General features: G+C 36.7%; 1 protein-coding gene across 1 annotated transcript in view; it reads left to right on the top strand.

Annotated features, from left to right (window-relative positions):
• The first annotated feature begins 4,300 nt into the window (after positions 1 to 4,300).
• The window catches only part of LOC150109707 (uncharacterized), a 31,263-nt gene continuing 9,514 nt past the window's right edge, over positions 4,301 to 26,049 (top strand). The window contains exons 1-2 of the mRNA XM_090409816.1: positions 4,301 to 4,346; positions 25,220 to 25,271. Of these exons, the coding sequence (XP_090265942.1) occupies positions 25,238 to 25,271 (34 nt within the window). The 5' untranslated portion in view covers positions 4,301 to 4,346; positions 25,220 to 25,237. The remainder of the gene's footprint in view (positions 4,347 to 25,219; positions 25,272 to 26,049) is intronic.

The raw sequence follows: 26,049 nt of genomic DNA, 5'->3' as shown, positions 1-26,049 counted from the left end.
CGGTCACTTGCTGCACATAGGAAGTTCTGTTATTCGTAAAAGCCTTCTGAGGCTACGGCGATCTCGTTTCTGACATTCTTTCTTAGGACCACAGTTCCTCCTCTTAGACAAACAAAGTGGGTTATTTTCCCACTAATTAAACACCTTGGATAGCTCACTTTTTAAGAAACTATCAGCTCTGTTGTTTTCAAAATCGTGGCTCCGCCAGACAGGCGTACACAATAAACTCTTTCTCGAACCTCGAAAGTTCCTTTCGAGGTTCGAGAAAGAGAGCCATCACCACGCGTTCTAGGCAGCTGTTTAGCTGCCTAGAACAGGTAGTGACGGACGTGACCAAATATTTTGCATATACGCTAAGTGACATTTACGTACATTTGCATAAAGGTTTCTAATTCAGTTTCCGGTATGTGTTCAGTAAAGAATGGGGGTCAACGAATTTTGATTAAAAATCACGAATGCATTACTGTTGCGTTCAACGTAGTCTCACCGACAGTGCTGTGGATGATATGGTCATCTCAGCTATGATATCAGTTTTTTTTTCTTTTTTAATTTATATAATGTGATGATTTTATCTTAATGTGATCTAAATATCGAAGGAAGTGTTATACACATCACATAGATGGACTAATTCTGTAATAGTGTTCGGAAGCAATGTACACTATTACAGAATTAGTCCATCTATGTGATGTGTATAACACTTCCTTCAGCATGGATGAAAGGAGAATCCTTGAGAATGCTGAAGGATTCTCTCTGGCATGATTTCACAAGATGGAGACAGATTTCCATAGTTCATTAAAATAGAGCCACATCTGCAGGTTAATGGAAAGGAGATGGAAGACCGATGGGAGCGTTTCACTTCACGTGATCACATACGTGTTGAAGAGTCAGAGAGAGAGAGAGCTCTGCCCTCTCCATATGACGCGGTAATTTTCTTTTAGCTGGTAAGCCCTTAAAGGTTCCCTGCGTCGTAGACAGGATTCCAGCCCAGGTTTTTCCAGCCGAAGGACAAATGTCGCGTTGTTCTTTCTACTGAGTAGCGAAATCCTGAGAGCGAGGTCACTCTGATATTCATGGAACCGTTCCAACAGGATGTTAGCTCCAGTTGTTCGGGATATTATTTTACTGAAATAGCCATAACAAGATAAACAGAGTCAATGCAGGGTTATGTAGTAAGTCTTGAACAATGTAAAATTGGGATTTCAGTCAACCATTGGTTGAATGATGTCAGAGGACCAAATGCTTTTCCAGAGGAAACACGCTCTAGACCATTGCATTGCTGCAGGCGATCTGAAATTTGATGGATTCAGAGAAGACAAGCTACTTTTCCCATGAACCAATTCTTTCATCAGCACCGAATAACAGGAATGTAGGAGATTCTCTGTAAAAGGCGAGATTTTTTTCAATTTCTGCGTAAACATTAGCATATATTTTCAAGCCTAATTCCATGTTATGTGCGAAATATTTCATTTCGACATCATTTTCTATTGTCAAGGGGGGGGGGGTGTACAAGATACTCTGGACTCTTAAAGCAGTTCTCAGTATTAGCTTTGCACTAAAGCTAATAAACTAATTTTGTTAGTTTGTTAGTAGTGTCTTTGGTGCGGTAAAGGGTAGACAAGAAGAGATCCCTCCTCTAGAGACCATGTGGTATTTTTCAAGCCAGCTCAGGCTTCCTGCAAGCCTGGCGCTGGTCTCGCACTGAGCGACAAAAATCGTTCTCCACATAAAGACTCTCATAAACGTTCCTGTAACAGTGGGATTAAAACGCACCACCTATTGATTCAAGAGCAGAGACAATACCCTCAGCCACTCAGGCAGGTAATTATATATATATATATATATATATATACAGGGTGTTCGGGATAAATTTGACAGTTTCGTAAGGAAAAAGAAAATCTTCTTTGTATCTATTAAATTTAATGAATTGACAAAAAACCATTACAGGCAGAGTTAATTACAATACTATCAACAAGATTTACTCAAAATAACCACCATTAGCATCGATCACAGCTTCAATTCTGCTTCGGAACCTCGAACAAGCTGATGCTACAGTCTCCCTAGGAAGGGCCGCAAAAACTGTTTTAATTTTATCCATTAACTGGGCTTTTGTATTACTGGAAGTGCGATTGGTGTCTTTTTCAACTGCGCCCCATACAAAATAATCCATGGGGTTAAGGTCTGGGGAGTTTGGAGGCCAAACATTTGGACTGGTGAAGTCGTAGAAATTTTCAGACAACCATTTTTGACTTTTCCCAGAGGTGTGGCAAGGGGCCGAATCCTGTTGCCATACATACGGCCTACCATTGGCTACCCTTGTTATCCAGGGCTTGACTACAGTTAGCAACTCCACGAACAAAGCCCGAATTCCAATGCCAGGGTTCTTCAACACCTGTTCCTGCAGATTTGCGAGGAATTCTGCTGTACGAACGCAATCAGATCGTCTGCTAGGGATCTTTCTTCTTGCTACATCCTCGTAGTCACCATTGCAAGTCTCTAGTTCATGCCTGATTGTTTTTACTGTATTCAGGGAGCATTGGGCAGCAGTCGTAATATCCTTATTTTGATGGCGGGCACGAATCATCATGATACAAGTTATTCTCTTCCATGATTCAGGTGGGTTCCAACTATCCATCCTTTCTGACATCTTGTATATGAATGAAGAAGGGTCCAAACTTTTAAATGAAGAGAAGTGTGTGTTAATACATGTAACTTACGGAAAAATATAATTAATTATAAATATGTCAAATTTATCCCGAACACCCTGTATATATATGACATTCTTTTTCATCTGTTCTGAATGAAAGGCCATATGTTACCTATGATTATTTCCGCTTCCACATTCTTAAATATAAATCATGTTGGATTCGTTTTTAATGTCTCAACTTTAAGATGGCTCTATCATTAATGCCATTCTTTCACCATTCTATATTTTGTTTCTTCAGAACCCTCACAACTGTCGTTTTTTATCAACCGCTCTGTTTGTAACTCACCCTCTCAGATCAGTGTGTCAAACTCGGACATCATCATCATCTATATACACTCAGTGGCCAAACAGTAGAACATATTTATGTTAAAAGGGATCAACTGGTTTGATTTTGGTTGATATTTCGTACAATACTGCTACGGCTATGAGGTCAACGTGTTATGTTTGGTAATTCAGTGCGTCCTTCCCCAGCAGATTGCGTGTTTTTAGAGATGAAAAATCCGAATTTCTCGGAGTAAACCCCCCACCCCCATCTCTCTCTGTATAAGATTGGTAGTTCAAGAAGAATCTTTCTATGGACTTTCCAGTCCATAGAAAGATTCTTCGTGTCCTAGACGACATTTGGATTTATATCTTTGCAATCAAAGGGTATCGCCCTTTCCTACTGAGCTATAGGTAGAGGAGCAAAAAATCAACCGGTAACAAGCGATTGAGCAAATGTGGCCAATGACATGTGAGATGTGACAGTATTCGCATTCAAGTGGATGTGATAATAGACAAAAGTGACTTCGACATAGATGTTAATAATCGGGGAATGATGAGTGAAAGCCAGAAGGGACATGGAATATTTCTGACAGCCATGTTCGAACGTGGTCGAGGACAGCTGATCTATGCTGAAAACAGAGGAAGGACCGACAAATTCGTAAAGTTCACTAATACTGTAATCGATGTAGCAAACAAGCTAAGTTGTTGAACGTTCATTTAATTAAGAAAAAGTTGTTTATTAACTGGCTTATATTTCGCTGTAATTCAATATATATATATATATATATATATATATATATATATATATATATATATATATATATATATATATATATATATATATATATATATATATATAAGTTCAACAAGATTTAATTAAACTCTCGAAGATCGCTTGTTCCAGTCGACCAGGAAGCAGCGTCGTGCATTCATGCGGATATAATAATGTGGAGTGAGTGGGTGAGAAGGAAGTGTGATGAGCACATCTTCGTAAACACACTATTATATGCATTTTTCTTTGAAAATGCAGTAAATCAACTTTACATAGCACTTACTCCATCATTTGGTGATTGAAATAGCAGTACTTTCTCTTTCTCCCTCTCCTACTTGTCGGATGTCATTTCTCTCGCCTTCGTCCCTGACCTTCAGGGATACCCCAGCATTAAGTGATCTGACCTGACTCCCTGCTAACTAACAGGGATTCGTTGCGATGTGATAGTCTACAAACGGTCTCATCCACCCCCTTGACTTGTTTCGAGAACCGGTTTGGAGCGATGTCGTCTTCTAATATAAAAGATGTGCAAACGGAGGAACACGTTCACTGTGTCTCGAGTTTTCTTATCCACTGACATTGGGGTATTACCAGGAAGGACATCGGGTATGTAACTTTTTCTTTCTTTCTTTTTCTTCTATTCTGACCTCCTGTCATAACTACAGAGGAGTTACCGATAATCGGCAAACTTCGCTTATGTTTAAGCTAAAGGTATTCTTAAGTTGAACATCGGGTAAGTATGTATGTATGTATGTATATAGATTTAAAAACACTCGATTTCACGTGGCTGTTATGCTACTATTGTCATACCTCTGTAGTGCAACTACAAAGACGTCGTAATACTGTCTTTCAGTTGTAAAGATTCAATTCCTTTTAGGATGCGAGGAATTTGAAAGGGAGCTGGCTGGCCTCATATGGAGGTGAAAGATTTATCATCTCACGAAACAAGCAAATTGACCACATGAAATACACGCAATGAACAAAAATAACACCCATACTACATGGGCTTAGTTATTTCAGCCAACTCTAAACCAGATACCAATTTGAGCTTACACCCAGCCCCAAATACGCGGTCGGTGACTTCATCTGGGGAGTGTGTTATGAGAGTGACTGACCAATCAATCTATGTGGGCTCCAAAAAAATTCCTACTCTCAAATTAAGAGTAATAAAACTAACTTGTGACATTTGGGTATGCAAGTAGCAGAAACTGATTATCTATACGAACGTAAAATTGTAATTATCAATCACCAATCTCTAGTACTTCAGAAATGGCATTCACATTTCCTTGGTTTTTAGATGAATTAGAAAAATAATTTATTGTAAAGTGGAATATTTAAGCTCTCATAACAACAGCTGCGAGAACCGATAGGTCAGTTGTAATCTTATGAATTTATCAGAAGATTTTCACATTTCATTATCATGAAGGAAGTGAAGGAGAGTTAGAAGAAATGTATGAAGTTCATTTCTGATACTGAATTTCAAGAAATGAGGCACAAACAGAAAGCCTCCGAAATCCATCGAAATTCCAACTGACGTCTGCTTCATTAATACTTGCCAAACTCATATTTGAGTATTTCGCATTGCTTATACTTAGTTCTATCGCTATTTCCAAAAGTATAAACCATAAAGTATAAATTTTGGAGACGTTATTTTCAAAAAGTATATTTGGAGAAATGAGTACTGTGTCCTGGAAAATATAATCCAGCAAACCAAGCAATCCCAAATTTAGCGTAGGTCCATGAATAAGGTTTAAGGAAGGAAAAGCTAAGAGGGGGGGAGGGATAATGTGAAAAATAGAAAGTAATTCTTTGTTGCTTAGTAAAGAGATGTCAGTGCACTGCACCGATGCGATATCTCTCAAGACTACATCACTGTACACAGAAGCGGCGCTAGGGTCTTTGGCGCCCGCATGCAATTTCTATCTAAGCGCCCCCTTCGTAGCGGCGCCGCATGCACCGCATGCTCTGAATGCCCGCTTCCGCCGGCTCTGACTGTACACCTCAATGAAATCGTCAGCATTTTGAAATATACCTGGAAAGGCATGTCAGCTTCACATGTACAGATGTGCACAAACGCTACTTATTCAGCGTAATGAAAAAGACTTGGTCACGTGCGTCACCACGTGTTCTTAACCAACTATTTAAGAATGCTACTGATCAGTAATCGTCAGTGTTGATCGCAATGGGAAAAACAAAGGATCTTTCGGATTTCGATCAAGGGTTTATTGTGACTGGAACCACGATTTTGAAAACAGCAGAGCTGATTGGTTTCTGAAAAGGTAAGATATCCGGGGTGTCGGGAGCAGTGAGCGATCTGAAAGAAAACTGCCGACTCATTTGCAATGAATGGACTTAAGGTAGCCTTGCAAGAAAAACTCTATGCTGGACTCGATCGAATACCCTGGAAACGTCAACTGTAAGCATATCACTTTCTGCACATCTTTCCATTGCTTGTGCTTATAGATGAATAAGGTTAGCTTAGAAGATCTATGATGGAAAGAGACTGGTGGAATCCATACGAGGGGGTCGTAATTAATTGACAGGCCTTCATGTAGTGAAGAAGTGGTCACAAAAACTTGAAATTTTTGAGAATCATTAGCGGAACCCTCCACCAGATTTTAATGACTAAATCGTCTTGAAATAACGAATGCTCGAGTTAAGACCATCTTAGAATATAAGTTCAGAACTATCCACGCTCTGAACATGTAGGATTCCAAAGAAATAGAGAGCATTGGTGTAAAAATTGATATAATCTTAGCTGTGTTGGATTATCATCGCATTCTTACTAGAACAGTAGTTTAATTGTCCTCAGTTTAATGTCACGTACAGTAATGCCCTTGCACGTGGGCTCAAAGGAGTATAAGCTTCATCTTGATGATGGCGATTATACTGAACTGTAAAATATTGAGTGTGCGCAATCGCTGATTGCGAATGACATCATCATGTAGGAATGCGATTGGATTAAAGTTCGGTGAACCAGGCAATGGGATTTGCGTATTTCAAGGCACGAAAAGCACAGTTTAATTTTCAGTTATTATTGAGCATTATTTAGTACGTTTTGCGAATGCATAGGCAACTATCACTCTCATCCAATCTGTTTGTGTAAGTATGAAAAGGATGTTGGAATGAAATCTCACTGAAATTTGGTTTCACAGATCTTTTACTAAAATCTGTCGTTTATTATTATTATTATAATTATTATTACGTGACACCTCCAGGGAGTCCAAAGACTCATCGAGGGAGGGCACCTACTCTACATCCACCAACTACAACAAACCACAACTACACCAACGCCATCTACCGGCCACCACAGACAATCACAAACATGCATGCCCACGGCGGGATTCAAACCCGTAACCTTTCGGCTGGAGAGCGGATAGGCTGATCACTCGGCCAACAGGCCGGCAATATAAATTTTAATATTTTATTTTAATGTTTTTAAAATCTTTTTTAAAAAATTCATTTCAACGAGTAACAGCTTATTAAATGAGCCTACTTATTTATATTTCATCCGATTCTATCTTCCTTGAAGTGTTATCCTTAATCACAATAACATGAATGCTTTTAATCCATCCTTCTTAAAAGGAATTTTTATATTACGATATATTATAATTTAATTATATTTCATTTCATATTTTATAATCTAACGTTTCAAGGGGTCTCTCCCCTGTAATTCTTGTGCGAAAACATCTTTTTTTTTATGTATATATTTTAGATGCTATCATCTAAAACGATTAAAGCATAATAAAGACCGCATAATAATAATAAATCAAACAAAATGACATCGGTTTTATCTTCTGCACGGAACTTATACCTCCTACTTTTACAAATCAGACTTTTCAACAGGATTAGTGGTTTTTCCTTCTCCGTGGCCTTGTCATTGGACAAGCAGCAAGATGTTGTTTTTCCTGCTACAGCTTGTGACGTATTAGAAATTGCTTGTCGTGTCATGGGCAATAAACAAACCAGATATCTTCACTGTTGTTGAAACGATGCCAGCTTTTGAAACATTGCACAAGATTTTAAATACCAGCAGGATGTCTTTGAATACAACGTGAAGAAATGCAGACCTTAGTTTCATTTTTAAAAATGTCGAAATCCATATAAGCATCACGAAGTGAAATAGTTTGTTGTTTCCCATTTAAGTTTAATATATCGCTCCAGCATTGGCTTCTCCTGTTTTAACAACATATTATATTTTTTCCTTATATGGTTAGCATGGACCTCCGATGATAAGTCTTTGGATTGTACAGAGATGCCCGGTTAATAATATAAAATAAATGTGATCATTTGCATATCATGCATAGTCTTCATCACCAAAATAACTTGCACTTATCCCAAGTCATCTTACGTCCGATATAGTTTTCCTATTACAATGATAAACAAAAATAATACCATCACTCAATTTTATACGAGACTATGAAATTCATCTATTATCTAAAGACATTCCCCAACATCTATGCCCAAAGTGAAATTCGAACCAATGACATACAAGTTGGAGAACAGAATATCTGTGAACTCGATCGGCTATGATATAAATCCTCACACAATCATACAGTATAAACACCCTTTTAAACATATTTTAGTCTATGCTTATTAACGAACTTTTCCGAGTAAATCATGCTTTATATGTTTCCCCTCTTGACATCACGAAGAAGGACATAAGCACAGCATTGAATGAATTTAATTCCATTAAACCGGTTATTTCATATAATGGAAATTATAAAATATTACATCAATCTTGTTTAAATTTTCTCTAAATGGTACTAACATTTAGTATATCAATTTAATATTATTTTAGAAATTGTGAATTATTTATAACTCGAAATATATTTGCTGTCCTCAACAAACAAGACAAAATTTCTTACTGCGAGAAGAGGTACCCCTTTGTCGCAGCAAAAAGTTGGTACGCCCACAGATTCAAAATCCTTCGACACTTCTGCGCATCTCACAAAAAGGAGAATCCATTCCAGTAATAGGGTAATGAATCCGTCTTCTGGGATGAGTTGCTTATTATTACACGTCGGAAAATTAACTTATCTTTTACGACCATTGTAGTTTTTAAAGTGGTAACTATTTGCTAGTATAACAGTTCGGAAATTTTATGTATAAAGCACGTGATTTCGCGCGCTGGTGACCAATTCACACGTTCTTCATTTCTTTCTCCTCTTCAGCAAGAATCGACTATTCTTGGCAACTCGCCAAGCAGAGATCTACAAACTGTGGGCGAACTTATAATAGTTCAAATTTGTATGTTTTGCAATCAGAGCCGTCGCCAGATTAGATCGCGCCCTGAGGCAAACAATTAAATATAGCCCTAAGACAAAAATATAAGAAAATCTCCAATTGCTATTTTGTTTTTATTACAACAGAAACATTAATGCAAAACAATTACATAATAATATTAATTAAATGTTTGCTCTACGAGGATATCGCACAATAAAACTGTTTATAAGCTCTTCTAAATTTAAATTATAAGCAATGTCAGCCTCTATCGATATAGTTGCTAGACCAGCCAATCTTTCTTAGGTCATTGCTGTTCGCAAATAATTTTTAATCAGTTTAAGCTTGGAATAACTTCTTTCCGCACTTGCTACGCTAACGGGAATTGTTAACAATATCCTTTGAACGGTGGTTACGTTGGGATAAATTTCTACAAGATTTTGGTTATATATATATATATATATATATATATATATATATATATATATATATATATATATATATATATATATATATATATATATATATATATATATATATATATATATGTGTGTGTGTGTGTGTTAAAGTTACCAAGCTATTTTAAACCTGGTTTTTACTCCATTTCCCAAGTAAGCAAACAGACAAGTAAGTTAAGTTTGCGTCTGCAAGTTTGGATAACCCCCACATTTAGTGCAACTCATGGTAAAGGTGAAATAAGCTCTGATGATCACTATTCTTAATATTTATCCTTAATGCAAAGCACATCTCCTGGAGGAGATGTATGATGCTATGTATTAAAGGCAAGGGGACACTACCCATACCGGTTTCGACCTTTATTGAGGTCTCATCAGTGGGGGCCAGGCTTCGAAATACCAAGATTTAAGTAATACAGAGCTCATAAGTATTTTACCAAAACAAGTTACCATAAGGTGCTTTGACCTTATTAAATAAAAATCTCAGGATGAGAGATAGATGTAGAAAGTATTTTACCTTGGGTATAATATATGTTAAAGAAGAAAGGTAAAATACTTTCTATATCTATCTCTCATCCTGAGAATTTTATTTAATAAGGTCAAAACACCTTATGGTAACTTGTTTCGGTAAAATACTTGTAAGCTCTGTATTACTTAAATCTTGGTATTTCTAAGCCTGGATCCCACTGATGAGACCTCAATAAATGTCGAAACCGGTATTATTATTATTTTTTTTTTATTATTACCCAAGACCCCATGGAGTCAAAGACTCATCTAGGAGGTCCTTTTATCTAACACACAGATCATCATACTGCTTTAAACACACTCAAATTCTATGCAGACACCACATTCTTAGGCAAGGCATTCCAATCATTCACAACTCTGCATGAAAAAAAACCTGCTTCTCACTCCCCTACTCACACCCTCCTTATACAGCTTCCAGGGATGACCTCTGGTTCTCCTCTAATCTCTCACTATTTTCTGTAGAACCTCTCCAGCATTGATCCTATAACAACCCCTCAATAACTTGTAGGTCTCTATCATATCTCCCCTCCTCCTCCAGTCTACCAGACTTTGCAAGTTGCATCTTCTCAATCTTGCCTCATACTTGATATTCCAGAGGTTAGAAACTACCTTAGTCAGTCGCCTCTGGACCCTTTCCAACATTTCTACATCCTTCTGAAAACCAGGTGACCAAATCTGGGAACAATAGTCCATTTGTGGCCTAATCAAAGCCTTATACAATGTAACAAGATTCTCCCTACTTCTACAAGTTAGTGTCATTTGCATCATTCCCAGAAGCCTTTGTGTTGTCTTCACAATTTTGACTATGTGTCCCCTAAATTTCAGATCATTATCCACTATCACCTCCAGATCTCTTATTTCCTCCACGTCCGACAATATATCCTCACCAAGCATAAATTCTGCATCCCATTTTTATTTTCCACATTTTGAAACCTTACATTTTGCAACGGGGTGCTAAAGGGTCAAAGCTGTATAACTGAGAGGAGACCTCCACATAGCCTTTAAAGGAATGCGGAGAACCGACAGGGCTTCTGACCTAATATCCAATCCTCACCTTCTCGTGGTGCACCCTGTTGGGTACTGAACGAACGAGGATGGGCTGGAAATTTGGGATTTAGCCGACCAAATTGTATTCTTATTGGTTAAACCAAAATAAAAAATGATGGTACGACATGACAAAATTTCATACCGGCTATGGCGTCGCCCGGTTAAACAAGGCCCCCGTTGTTTTTGCCAGGGAACCAGGGCGAACAGCGAAAAGTCAGCTACTGGAACAAATCTGAAAACAAACCTCAACTGAACATCACCAGAGTTAAAGATCGGTACTATCAACATAAGAAGCCTGAATGGCAAAGAAATGGAGCTAGCTGAGGAATTGGATAAGTACCAGATTGACATAATAGTTGACTGAAACAAAAAAGACAAAACCTGGTGAGAACTTTCTGAGCAATAAATACAAAATTTATTGCTCAGAAATAAATTTTGTATTTATTGCTCAGAAGGAGTAGCCATAGTATTCAACACAAAATATGACGCTAATCTTCTTGAAAGGCAGTCAATCTCAAGTAGAGTAATGTGGGCAAATATGAGAATGGGGAACTGGACAATGAGACTTATTTGTGCCTATGGTCCCACAGAAGGTTCTACTAAGGTAGAAGCGGAGGAATTTTTTGATGCTTTAGAAAAGGCAACTGACACAACTGACAAAAAAGGAAAAGTTGGTCCTTGTTGGGGATCTAAATAGCAGAGTAGGAAATGATTGTGAGACATACCGAAATATTTTGGGAAAATTTGGAGAAAAGAACAAAGCTAACAATAATGGCAAATATCTGTTGGATTTCTGCTCAGGACATGGACTGGTTATCACTAACATCATGTTCCAACATAAAATTGTGCACAAATTCACATGGAGAGAAGAGGCTAGGAATAAGAAAAGTCTCATTGACTATGTTATTGTTGATAGTGATGTTTTCTCCCTGGTGCAGGGAGAAAACAATGATCACTCCAATTTCAAATCCTCTGTACACCAGAGTGTACAGAGGATTTGAAATTGGAGTGATCACTATTTAGTCTTGAGCAGGATAAAATTGAATTTCATATTGAAAAGAATAACATGTAAGAAAGTTTTAAAGCGAATAAAAGTTGAGCAGCTCTCAGATGTGAACTGTAGGCTAAAATACACAAAGATTATTGAAGAAAAAATGAAAGAGTTTGAGAATAGGAATCAAACCTTGGAGATTCAGTGGCAAACTCTGAAGAAAACATTGATTGATTCTGCCAGAGAGGCATGTGGTGAGGTTGTGTGCAAGGATAAAAAAAATCAGAACTCCCTGGTGGACACAGGAAGTTAAAGAGGCAGTGAAGTAAAAGAAGAAAGCATACCAAAAGTTCCTGTCAAATAAGTCAGCTTGTGCTCTTAGAGAATATAGAGACAAATGCAAAAATGCTAAACACTGTGTAAAACTAGCTAAACAAAAGTCATGGGAAGATTTTGGCAAGAATACAGAAAATAAATATCAAGTAGGTGGCAAAATATTCTGGAGGTTGTTGATGAAGCTTAGGAATGGAGGAAAGAGTGCTTTAAAAGGAGTTAGAGATGATAAAGGTGACATGAAAACGGGAGAAAAAGATATCCTTAAAGTATGGAGTAATTACTTTCAAAAACTGCTAAATGAAACAAGCAGTGATGACAGCATAGTGGTAAAAAACACTGACCAGGCATGTAGTCAGGAATACATATCCATATTTGAAGTAGAAAAAGCCATCAAAGGCTTGAAATGTGGCAAGGCAGCAGGGAGTATTCGACCAGAAATGCTGAAGTATGATGGTATAAGAGTCTTACAGTGGCTGCACTGCATAGTTCAGAAAGCCTGGACAGAGAGACGAATTCCCGATGATTGGAGTAGAGCTCTCATAGTACCCATATACAAAAAGGGAAATAAAACTGAATGTGAGAATTACAGAGGTATTTCCCTACTGAGTGTTCTTGGCAAGATCTATGCAAGTATACTTGAGAAACGGTTGAGAAGAATTGTGGAAGAAAAGCTTGCCATTATTGCTTGATATAATGGGGCATTATATCAAGCAATACTTAGTCTTTATTTGAGTTGTAAGTCAGCAGTTATAATTGAAGGAAGTACAGGAAGATGGTTTAATGCTAAATCTGGTGTGAGACAAGGATGTACATTATCCCCTCTGTTATTCATTATCTATATGGATCACATTATGTAGGAAAGTGGTATTAAACATGATATCAAAATTGGAGATGTTAATGTCAGCTCTTTGCTTTATGCAAATGATGTTATACTTCTAAATAAATCCGCTGCAAGTCTGCAAGATTCTCTGACTGAATTGAATCGCTGTTGTAATAGATATGCTATTAAGGTCAGCAATAAAAAGACAAAGACAATGAAAATAGGCAGAATCATTGAAAATGTCAACTGCGTTGTGAATGGAGAACCTGTGGAACAAGTGAAACATTTCAGCTACTTAGGCACGATTTTTACCGAAGATGGTAAATTAAATATAGAAATAGACAACAGAATCAGCAAAGCTGGTATGGTGGGAAGTCAATTGAATAAATTCATATGGAATAAGAGAGAAATTAGTCGGAACACTAAATTAGCTGTATACAAGACAGTGTTCAAACCAGTTTTAACTTATGGATCTGAGAGCTGGGTCAGAAGTAAAACACTTGACTAAAGACTAGAGAACGCAGATATGAGAGTCCTGAGAAAGATTATAGGTGTGAACAGATGGCATCAATGGCAATATATTAAAAACGAGGATATTAGGAAAGAACTTGACATTGTCAGCATCCAGGAATGCGTTTGCAGAGCTAATATCAGGTGGTATGGTCACTTAAACAGATTGAGCAAGGAAAGATTAGCAAAACAAGTGTTCTCTGCCAGGTTGGCAGCAAAACGACCAGAGGAAGACCAAGATATAGATGGATTGATACGGTACAAAGTGCCTTAGACGATAGAAATATAAGATCTGATAATGTTGGAGTCTTGACAAGTAACAGACTGATTTGTAGGGAAATTGTAGATAGGAAGTTAGTAATGATGTAATTTTTTCATGTAGTACTGTCATATCCTGTACACCCCTTCAGGGTACATGGCAGGAATTTGATGATATGATGACATTTTGCAACGGATAGTGGCTCCTTGCCTTTAATACATAGCATCATACATCTCCCCCAGGATATGTGCTTTGCATTAAGGGTAAATATTAAGAATAGTCATTAGAGCTTATTCCACCTTTACCACGAGTTACCTGGACTTGCACTACGTGTGAGGTCACCCAGACTTGCAGGCGCAAACTTGGGAAATGGAGTAAAAACCAGGTTTAAAATAGGTTGGTATCTTTAACATATTATACTGGGTATCTTTAAATTATACCCAAGGTAAAATACTTTCTACAAAAAAAAAAAAAAAAAAAAAAATATATATATATATGATAAAATTTTGTGAGGAGCACTTTTCTCTTGTGTTATTTTTGAGAGAATTTTCATTCTTCAAATAAATCTATTGCATCTACATCCGATGCTGTAAAATATCTTGTTGCCCTACTACGGCGCCTACCACAATGTTGCTGAAAGAGCTCCCTTAATTAAGCGTGTCGTGAGACAGGCGGCCCTCACCCTGTCGACGGTACTGTTTGTGATGCGAATTTTCAAATAAAAAAATAATAATAAAAAAAATCGACCTGAAAAATCCTAAACCGTGAAACTATTAGTACTTTCGTTTTTCTAAATTCAAATAAGAATGATTTCAACATGTTTTGTATCCTAATTTGTAAAAAGAAACCTTTCTCCGAAAATAAAACAAAACAAACTATTAGAAGCATATTCCTTAACTTTTCGTTATATTCAATAATATAAAAGACCAAAACTTCGTTTACAAAATGTCAATAAATCTGCTTTTATTAACCTTTTGAATTATTATTAATTGTGTACTGTTTTTGTGATCCCTCAAAAACACTCTAAATAATAAGCCTGGCATTGTTGATTTTAATTTTCACTTATTACTTATATTCATCATTTTTTCATCGCTATTAATAAGGCATGTAAATAATTACGATATCGGTATATTAAAACCAGACAGGAAATGAAACGAAGAGATTATTTGTTCGTTTTCTTGTGACTAAATACTCCATTGCTCCCTTGGAAACCTGCTTGAAGTTACAAAACGTCATTAGGACGTCGTGCAAAGACCTAATCACGACAACCACACTTAAAGGTTGATGACTAAAATTATACTGCTTTGTGATAACAGCCACTCATTTATCACGAAGTGCTGTGCTGGCAATTATTCATTCTGTTGTGTACAAGGCTTGGTTCACAAGAGGGAATTTTCACTTTGTTTAATTCGCTTCGTTATTTCATTTATATAATTTATTAACTAGCAAATTGGACAGCTTTCATTGCTAGACTGCTAGTTAATGTAGTCCTGAAATTATTTTAAAACTAATAATAATAAACGGGTTTTAAATCTGCGAATATTACTTTTTCCCACTTTATTTCTTGAAGTTTGTCTCCAAACATGACTTACGGTGTTTTATGTATAAAGACCGTAATTTGATGTAAAACATGAATAAAAATATAAAATCGAGAAAAAGTACGCAGTTCGATTACTGTGTCATTTAACTTCTGAACAAATGTTATTACGCGACACCTCCACGGATTCATTATAAAAGGGCATACAACTCCATCATTGTCTCCCCTGTAGATTCCTCTCGTCAAGACGAGAGGTGGAACTGAGTTTTTTCCCAATCAAAGGGCGCGATGTCCCATTCTTCTTCTCCTCCTCCGTGGGGGTATAACGTGCACATCGCATCTTTATATTGAAATATGGTGTCATCAGGTGCTTACCATTATTAGCTTTGCTTTGCTCTTTTCTTCAAAATTTCCTAAAACATTTCTTTATGTCTGATATTCGTTTTCTACTCTGCTGTTTTGATCAACAAAAACCAACTTTCTTTTATATCATCTGCCATTTCTAGTCACTTGTAAAATCGCCGCACTTTTTTCTTACTCAATACTACGCACAAATAAGTCTCGCTATCCAATTCAATTTGACATTTGTCGAAAACGTCACTCCACTCGAAACTGCCTGCCATTTTCGAAGATTATGTTTAGTGCTGAGCAGGGGCGGCTCGTGCATAGGCACTACGGATCTGCAGCACCCCAAATTATTATTATTATTATTATTATTATTCGTTACGCCTCCAAGGAGTCCGAAGACTCATCGCGGGAGGACACCCACGATTTTTGTCGATATATAAATATTTTTATTAATTTATTTATATTTGCTTGTAATATTTAATTTTATCATCAACAATCCTATAAAATTCTCTTATTTTCTAAAAAAAAAGAATAATAAAAATCCATCTTGTAGCACTTAGGAGGACGAAGAACGCTAGCCGCACTGTGTTTTCCACAATGCCACATTGCTACGCGCGGAAGCATATGCAAGTTATAGTGAGATGCGAGCTATCGGCGTAATGCGGCACTGTCCATCGCGCAGTTCCACTGTTGTTTATATGCAGTTTTCGCCTTAGTGCTTAACTTTCAACACAATAAAAAAAAGTATTGTTTATTATCGATAAAATTATACAGTTTAGTATAATTCGAAATTACTTAAACATTACAATTAAATACGTAACATTTTTATAGTAATTTTTAAGTAATTTTGAATTATACTAAACTGTATAATTTTATCGATAATAAACAATATTGTTTCATGTTTATTATCATTTTTTTTAAATTTTTATTATAATTTTGATATTTTATCCAAACACGTATATACTGTACTTAAGTGTATATGTATATTTCGAAAATTGCAGCACCCCCACGATTTCACGCCACGAGCTGCTACTGGTGCTGAGTATTATAGTTACTCATTCATTTCCTTGATTATTATGGCTTGAATATGCTATTTTTTAACTGTTATTTAAAAGACTCTCACACGAGGTGGTGTTGTTATTATTATTATTATTATAGTTTTTCACTTTACTACTTATCATATACAGACAGATTATATTTAAACAGGATCTATGCAATTTTTACGACATGTACTTTCACAATTATTGTTCCTTTAAATCTATAATTTCAGAATATGTACCTAACTCTCTTATAACACGATGACTGGTCTTTTGATAATTCTTTTTAAAAAATGCTTCATGCATCCTAAAAAATGTAAATTACATATATTATCGAAATTACGATTAATATTTGTCGTTTAACCTTCAGCCTAAATGCAAATTATGCATTAGTGTGGTATTATAGGTTCTCTTTAGGAATTGAGGTTAACTTAAAAATAAGTAAATGACGTTATGTCATTGCGTTGGAATATTCCAGGTTTAACATAAAATTTTCCATACATCTTCCATTGTAATGATATTCCCAAAAAGTCAATGTAGAGAGATGTTCAAAGCACAAATTTCCATCTGATGATAATGCGATATTTCTTAAGGTTAAGCTAACACAACGCCAATCGACAGAAATGAAATAAATAACAATAAAATTAAAACATCCCTCTGCAGCTGCGCGGTAACTTTTTTTTTTAAGTTCGCGAAAGATAGACATTATAGGTTCGAAGGTAGTCATCCGACTCTCAGAAGTTTATTTAGGTTTTTTTTTTTTAGTTAATTTTAGAGTGTATGTTTAGTACAGGCGGACTTGTTTTTCCTGTAGAAATTCGTGTTTTAAATCCCACAATTCAGCAAAATGGAAAGTAGAATATCCACACATCTACATCCGCGAATACGTGCAAATAACTTCGAATAAAAAAATACAGCCTCTTATCTAACAAGCACGCATTCAATCTCAGCGATGTTGAGGGAATGGATTCAGGATGTCCACCGATTTTCATAATTCTCATATATATGGTTATTTGCATGGATGATTTTATACAAGAATCAGCGATGCAAACAACTACCAATGATGACTAGATAATAGCCAACCACAAGGCCACCTACTGTCTGTCAAGGAAACTATCCATTATGTAATATGGTTATAAATAGACAATCACAGTAAAACAATCGCGACGAAAACCAGGAAGCATCTGTTTAACCTTTCAATAACATTTCTAGTGCTTATATATGAACACTAATGAAAAAATAAATAAATAAAATAAAAGGAAAAAATAACCAAAACGATAATTTTGACAGAAATTTGTTCTCCGTGAAAGGAAGAGTCTATTACGTAAATGAATTCCCGTGGCCTCGCTCTTTCACTATTGCCCTTCTGCAGTGTGCTATAGAAGAGGCGATATTGAGATTCGAAGTTGGATTTATTTATTTACATGTACTCGTTTTAAATGCTTGCTTTTTTTTTTTTTCACATTCTAGCACTATGCAAGTAGATGTTTAAAATACATTTGTTGTTTTAAGGATACTTGCGACATAAGACTGAATGATATAATCACGTAATCACAAGAAAGATATTTATTTAACCAAATATTTCGGTCTGGAAATAGCAGACCATCGTCGGTTGTATATTACAACAGTTATATTTTATATAACTTAATTTTATATAAGTATATTTTAACAGTTGTATATTACAACTGTTCTTGTAATACCACCGACGATGGTCTGCTATTTCCAGACCGAAATATTTGGTTAAATAAATATCTTTCTTGTGATTACGTGATTATATCATTCAGTTTAAAATACATTTCACTTTGATTTCGTCCAAAAAACCAGTAGTGGTAAATGAATGAAAAATTAAGTTGTGTGTGTGAAATTTCAAGTTAGTGATATTTCAAGAAACGTGGGCGACTCCGCAGGACAGTAAAAGTAACGAGGCGCTCTGTGGATCAGTAGAGAGTTCTGATCTGAGTTCGAATTCTATCTATAACGCAAGGGGCAGCTACAAGGGATTGTTGTTTTTATCATTTTATCAGTTTTATTATTTTATTTTTTATTTATTATTTTATCCCCGAGACCTACTCGAAACGCCAAAATGGAGACAACAGCTGGATCATAGACTACAAACAAACCAAACTAGTGCAAAAACCAAGTGACGCCACTAGTAGACACCAAGAAGACCAGTATGCAGGATTGCATAGGGAACATGCAAGACCCTTGCGGTCAAAGCCATGCAACACAGCCCCTTGCAAATCACTGCACCAACATCCATGGTCTCAACTCCAACCTTAATAGCGTTCACTATCATTTACAATCAACCAAACCCCACCTACTCTTCTTAAGAGAAACTCAAATTTCACCTTCCCACGGCACCAACCATCTCAACCATCGAAACTATTCACTATTTAACTCCTTTCGACCAAAGGGTGGTGTGTGTGCGTGTGCGCGCGCATATATATCCTCTGATATACCCTGCCAGAGAGCACCTAACCTAGAATGGCCCAACTTTGACCTTCTTTGGTTAAAAATATCCCTCCCCCACTCAGTAAAATGCATCTGCTGTCTCTATCGCTCTCCCAATACCACCAACCACTCCGAGCTCTTAAATTTCCTCTCCTCAAAAGTTGATTTTCTCCAGTCCCACTATCCTAATAGTGAAATCATCCTCCTAGGTGATTTTAATGTCCATAACACCAACTGGCTTTCCTCTTCCAGTTGTACAGATCCTGCAGGCAGAGACGATGAAATATTAGCCATCACCAACGACCTTACACAAATAGTTCGCAAGCCGAACAGAATACCATATAATCCAAATCACTCCCTAAATACCCTAGATATCTTCCTTACCAACGACCCTTCCAAATATACAGTGAATGTAGTGAGCTCCCTGGGTAATTCTGACCACAATCTAGCCCCATGCAACAACGCTTACACAGTCACACCTGCACAAGAGTAGTCTGGCACTATAATTGTGCCAAATGGGACGACCTACGATACTACTATGCTTCATTCCCATGGTTGGACTATTGTTTGCAGTCTTCCATTCCAAACTTTCATATGCACCGAACACATCACCAAAGTAATCCTCACTGGCATGATAACATACATTCCCAACACCATTCTGAACTGCCGTTTCCTGTCCAAACCCTGGTTCTCCAAAAGATGTGCCAAGGCTTATGTACTTATGAAAAACCAGGCATACCACAACTGGCTCAAATGAAGAACTCCGTCCTCCTTCAGCGCCTATGCTGAAACCCTAAACAGATGCAAAAAATCATCAATGATTCCAAAACAGAATTTGAACAGGAAAAAAGCAGAAAACTTGCAGCCTGTCCTAGCGGCAGCCATGCCTTTTGGTCTCTCGCCAAAGCAATTGGTCGCAACTTTTGCCCTACACTACTCCCACACCTATCAAACCCAGATGGCTCAATTGCAACATCACCCACAGAAAAAGCTAATCTCCTGGCTTCAGACTTTGCCTGCAATGCACGCACAACAGAAAATGCAAATGCCTCAATCATTCCAACTGCCCAACATACAATGCCCCTGTATCTTTTTGGCAGAAAGAGATCATAAACCTATTGCAAAATTAGGCACAAAAAACAGCCCCTGGCCCTGATGGCATTCCTCCAATTGTCATGAAGGTCTGTGCAGTAGAACTGACTCCTATCCTATGCCGTCTGTAAACACTATCTTACTCCACTATATATCCCAAACCCTGGAAATTGGCCTATATTCAACCCATTCCCAAAAAGGGAGACAAATCGCTGCCATCTAACAACCGCCCTATCTCACTCACCTTAATCCTATCTAAAGTGATAGAGAAAACCATCAATTCTCAACTACTACTACTCTACTTGAAGGTACCCAGCTATTAAGCGACCACCAATATGAATTCCGCCGATGCCGATCAACAAGTGACCTGTTCTCAAATGTCACCCATCTCTAGACATATACCATGGAAAAATTTGGAGAATCCAAAGTAGTTGCACTCGCTATCTCTAAAGCCTTTGACCGGGTCTTGCATAAAGGCTTACTAAGCAAATCTCCATCATTTGGACTGTCTCAGGACTTCTGCAGATGGATTGCCAGCTTCCTATCTGGACGTACACTATGTGTAATGGTAGATGGCTCCCTATCCTCTCACTATCCAACTAATGCTGGGGTCCCACAAGGTTCAGTTTTCTCACTGACCCTCTTCCTTCTATACATCAATGACCTACTTCAGTTGACTTCCAACCCAATACACAGTTGCAGTTGACAACACATTTCACTCCTCCCTTTCATTTGAAAAACTTTACCCTACAAAACTCACTCCAACTCACAGAATATCAACCACAACTTCCTTTAACGAAGACCCCCAAAATACCCTCCGATGGGGCTCAGATAACCTTGTCAACTTCAATGATAGTAAAACCCAGTTCTGTCTTATTTCCCACAAAAAAAAAAACCATTTTCCCCAGTATTATTTTTAATAACCCTCAAATCCCCAGACAAGATGAAATTTCAACTTTTGTGTGTCTCGTCATTTGAGATATAACCCATCTCCCGGAATCCCCACCTTTCTCAACACCTCACGAAAATAAGGATTTCTCTTTCTCAGTATATAAGGAATGAAGTCCTACTATCTTGGCGAGAATACTCTTCATTAATCTAACTGATATTCCGAACATTTCTGTTAATCAATTTCCTGTGATTTGCTTCTGCTCAGAGAAGGAATGTCAGAATATTTAACGTTAAGAGGTTTCTTCAAGAAACATTAAGTGGCCTGACTCAGCGTCACTTCACAAAAATGCGATATTGGAAATTGAAATTTGAATATCACTGACTCACTTTTTTGAATTGCTGGCCTGGTTAGCGCAGTTAAAGTTATTTCATTTAAACCAACAGGCTGTAAATGTGCGTGAGTGTTTGCGAATGTAGCTAAATGATGGTAGATGAAAGATGTTAGCTGAATTTTGTCATCCAGAACGCGAGATAACTACCCCGCTAACAAGGGGCAGTGAAACTCGAAATGCTTCATGTTTTGTCTCTAGAGTAGGGTTTCTGAATTATGTTATCCATAATACAAAAATCCATTGTTACAGTAGTGCATTATAAGCTTACAGGCTTATAATTCACATAAAGCTTCACATAAAAATTCATTTCTTTAATTTAATTAAGAAATATATTTACGCAATGTCTGCCCATCATGAGATGAAAAAAATTAATAATGTTACAGAAACGCAAGCCACAGATTTAGTAAAAACAAAAAATGAATACCGTCTAAATAATGTGCTTTTATAAAATTGTTCTGAAGCAATAAAATAAAGGCTGTTTTCTTGAGACATAATTCTTAATATTTTTTCTTCTATAATACATAAAATTAAAAAAAAAAACGTTTGCCGCTCAAAATTTTAATTTAAAATTTACAAGTTTGTAATTTTTTAGTGTTTATATTCATATTTATTTTTTAAAAATTTTTTTATTTTTTTTTCGTTCGGACATAACATCTCAAGTTTTCAAGAGTCCAGGTTCAGCATTCAGTTCTTTTCATGGTTAAGGAAGGCAAAATTACAATTAATGTATTGTGCTGCCATCTCTTGGACATGATGTTTCACTGAATTAAAACAAATTATTTCATTTATGTCATAAATTTTATGCTCATATGGGAAAACATATCAGAGAGAGAGAGAGAGAGGGAAGCTAACTCCAGCTGAATCTTTTCGACTGCCTCCCTTGGGATTCAGGTGACCATCTTTTGCGCAGTAGTCCAAATGCAACCTTACTTCTTTCTTCTTCTTCTTCTTCTTGTTCTCTTCAACAATGCAGAGTTTTTTCACTTGGTTATACAATAAATTAAAGATGACAAGAAATTATATCCCTGGTTTAATCCTTTATCCAAGTGTAAACAAACAAAGTTTGCTCGTAAGGTATTTTCACGACTGGACTACTTGTTATGTAGAGGCTAATGATTTCACATCACTTGCCTTAGTATCCCACAATGCAAAACTCATATCATTACGGACCTCAATAAAGGTCGAAACCTGTCTGGGTAGGGGCCCTTCCAATAATGCAGAGCATTATACATGTCTGAAGGGACATGTGCGTTGCATTATTGAATACTAAGGCAATTGATGTGAAGTCATTAGCCTCTATACACGAGATGCCCAATCATGAAGTTACTTCACGCGCAAACTTGATTTTGATAAAGGATTTAACCAAAAATATAATTTCTTGGCATCTTTAATTTACTTAAACGGTGCAGTGAACAGAAATGAAGATTTTATCACATTAACGATATGTTTTCAAAGATGAATTAAAGATGATCTCTCTTCCTGTCCAAATCATAAGCAGATTTGGCAGATGAAACAAGAAACAGCAGGTCTCTCGTTTCATCACCAATTGAAGAAAATTCCTATCCATGCAATACTTTATCTATAACGTGAGTCTGTGACTCAGTCGATATCGATGATATTCTCCGGCTGGAAAAACGTGGGTCCAAAAGTCCATCTAGGACACAAATAACCCCTTCATAAAGGTTTCTCATCTGAAGGTGACTTATCTGGCGTCATAGGATTTTCCTACAGGAAACTCGGCTTTTTCATCTGACAAAACTAGCAAACCTTCCCGAAGACCACTTGCACTTTACAGTAGCTAACGCTATGGCCTCATAGCATTAGCTATTTCGAATGTCATTCCAGACAATCACAACTACTAGCCTGCAATGTCTTTATTTCAAAACTCAACCCGACACTTGGCACAGCTTTACTGTCATTTTCTTATAGAAATCAGTTCAATCAGACTTCAGGGATTCTGTATCAAATGCTTTCCTTAACACTCTCCCCAATTTTGTATCATGTCATCCCTTCTAGACCGCCCACGATATCATTAAAATACAAGTTGAATAGCAGTGATCCAAGGTGGGCGAACAGTGGAGGCCCACAGAACCCTGTTGATCCCCACTGGTCACTTTACTTCCCTTAGACTCAGTTCCACCATGCACCACTTTCGCCACTCTCGAATCCAAATTCCAAGTTAATTTTTCATAACCATCCTTTCGAGTTTGTATAACAATCTCTCATGTAGAATCCTGTCAAATTCCTCTAATCCATCTCTGCTATCACTCTAGTATAGAAATTATGAGAATCTGTCAGAAATAATTAAGCTAGATGAGAAATTAACCCAATCATTTCAGTGAAAATTATTCAAATATATTAAAATCTTTAAACAGATAATAAAGCCACCTGTGAATCGATCGAAAATTTGCAGTTTATAAAAAAAATCGAAGGGATACGTTTCAGAAAACATTTGGTGCAGCACAAAACACCTGAATCAGATAAGATTTATTTTGACAACACGACATTTCATCCTCAAAGCAACAAAGATGGCAACCATTTAGCTATAGAAGAGACTGATGTTATTTTAATATATTTCTAATTGTACCTTGAATTGTTCAGTAGGTTGTGGGTGTTTACGCATTCGCGTGCATGTGTTTGGCTAGGATGTATTCAGAGTTGATACTTGGGTTAATATTTAGATGTTTGGGATCTAATGTTATTTCCAAAGACTCCCAGATTTGTTTCTCCGTTGTATCATAGCAACGGTGTGATATTTCAATGTCTCATTGAAATATCACACCGATTTGCGAAGCATCTTGTGGAGGTCAGCTGAAGAGAGCACGTGTGATGAGAAAGCTGAGGCTTCACCCCTATGGTACACAATATCTCGAACGTGTTCTTCAATACGTTGATCAATTTATTTTTCTGTCTCTCCATAATAAGGTAACCAGCAATCATCCCATAGCCTATAAACACCCGGAGAGTGAAGTGGGCTATGCCGGTTTTCTGGATCGGAGAAATGATCTCATCTTGATAAAGGGAGTAAATATCACTTTGATTTTGCTATTCGTTAAATATTTTTGCCAGTTTTATTGAAACAGAGTTAATATATGGAAGCGTGGTGAAGCCTCTGTTTTCTTCTTCGTCGTTAGAAATTTTTTAGGTCTCATGTCTGTCGAGTAGAGTAGTCTGGAGATGGTGTGGTTGTAATAACCAGTTTGAAGGAAAGTGTTTTTTTTTTAATAATTAAGTTGGTAACAAGTCGGCGGGCTCTTGCTCCTGGTGTGAAAATAATATCCAGTTTTTGAGATATGTTGGGATAAGCCATGTAGATACCTGTCAGTGTGAGTGTAAGCTTTCGAAATATAGAAATGGAAGTGAGATATTACATTCCAGTTCATATGTGAATTTTATGTTAGGGTGTTGACGATCCCAGATATTATTTATATTTATTAAGATATAAACGCCATTCGAAACACCTTCTGATATTAACATAAAAAATTCACTGCGACATTAAAATTTTGCAAACATCTCAAGCAATTAATTAAGAAAAGTACTCACAGTTGTTTGCGTTCTTTTCTAGCAAAAGATATAAGCAACAATGCGACACGCCATCCAGTGGATAGTCGTCCTCGGTATGTATTAAATTATTTTTTTATTTAAAATTAATTTTTTTTTCATTTTATATTTTTGTTTTCATATCACCGTTTTTCCTTTGAACAAATGATCTCTTATTAATTATTAATTATTTTAATATAATGGATTTTAATCTTAATGTATTGCTTTTAAAAATATGCGGCTTGGTTGGTCGAGTATTTAGCGTACCCGCTCACCGACAACATAGTGGGCTCCAATCCGCTGTGGACATGGTTTTTTTTTTATTTTTTGTGATTGTCTTTAAAGGGAGATAAATGTCATCTCCCGGTGTGAGACCACCTCCACGCTTTATAGCAAAATTTCACGTTAATGAATTTTAATAAACAGTAAAATAAAAAAGTCAAAGACAGAAACCCCATAAAATGTATATTTTATATATTGTATCTCCTGCTGCTGTTCGAGCTAGCAGCAACATTTTGAAGTCTATTAGTAATGAAGGAAATATCCGTGAATAACTGAACAGTGAATTTCTGGGAATTCCTTGTCTTTACTAGGAACATCTTCACTTGAGTAATCTGGGTCACACACTGTGCTGCCAAATGCTGCAGAGTTCCTGGAATTTTTTTTATCAATTGCTCTACACATGCGTAGAATTTTAAAACAACTTTTGTGTTTATCTTTTTAATAGATGGACCTTGGAATACCGTTGTGACGCTATCTTCTCTAGACAAGTGACAAGCATTTATCTTTTTAACGTCTGAATGCGCGTCTTAGAGATTAGTTTCTGTTACTCACATAATGATCAGGTCAGCATTT

Source organism: Typopeltis vanoorti, chromosome 2 (assembly GCF_054136105.1).
Source record: "Typopeltis vanoorti isolate ZY-2024b chromosome 2, IOZ_Tvanoo_1.0, whole genome shotgun sequence".
Lineage (NCBI taxonomy): Eukaryota > Metazoa > Arthropoda > Arachnida > Uropygi > Thelyphonidae > Typopeltis > Typopeltis vanoorti.
The sequence above is the reverse complement of the archived record's forward strand: the minus strand, read 5'-3'. Positions and strand labels throughout refer to the sequence as shown.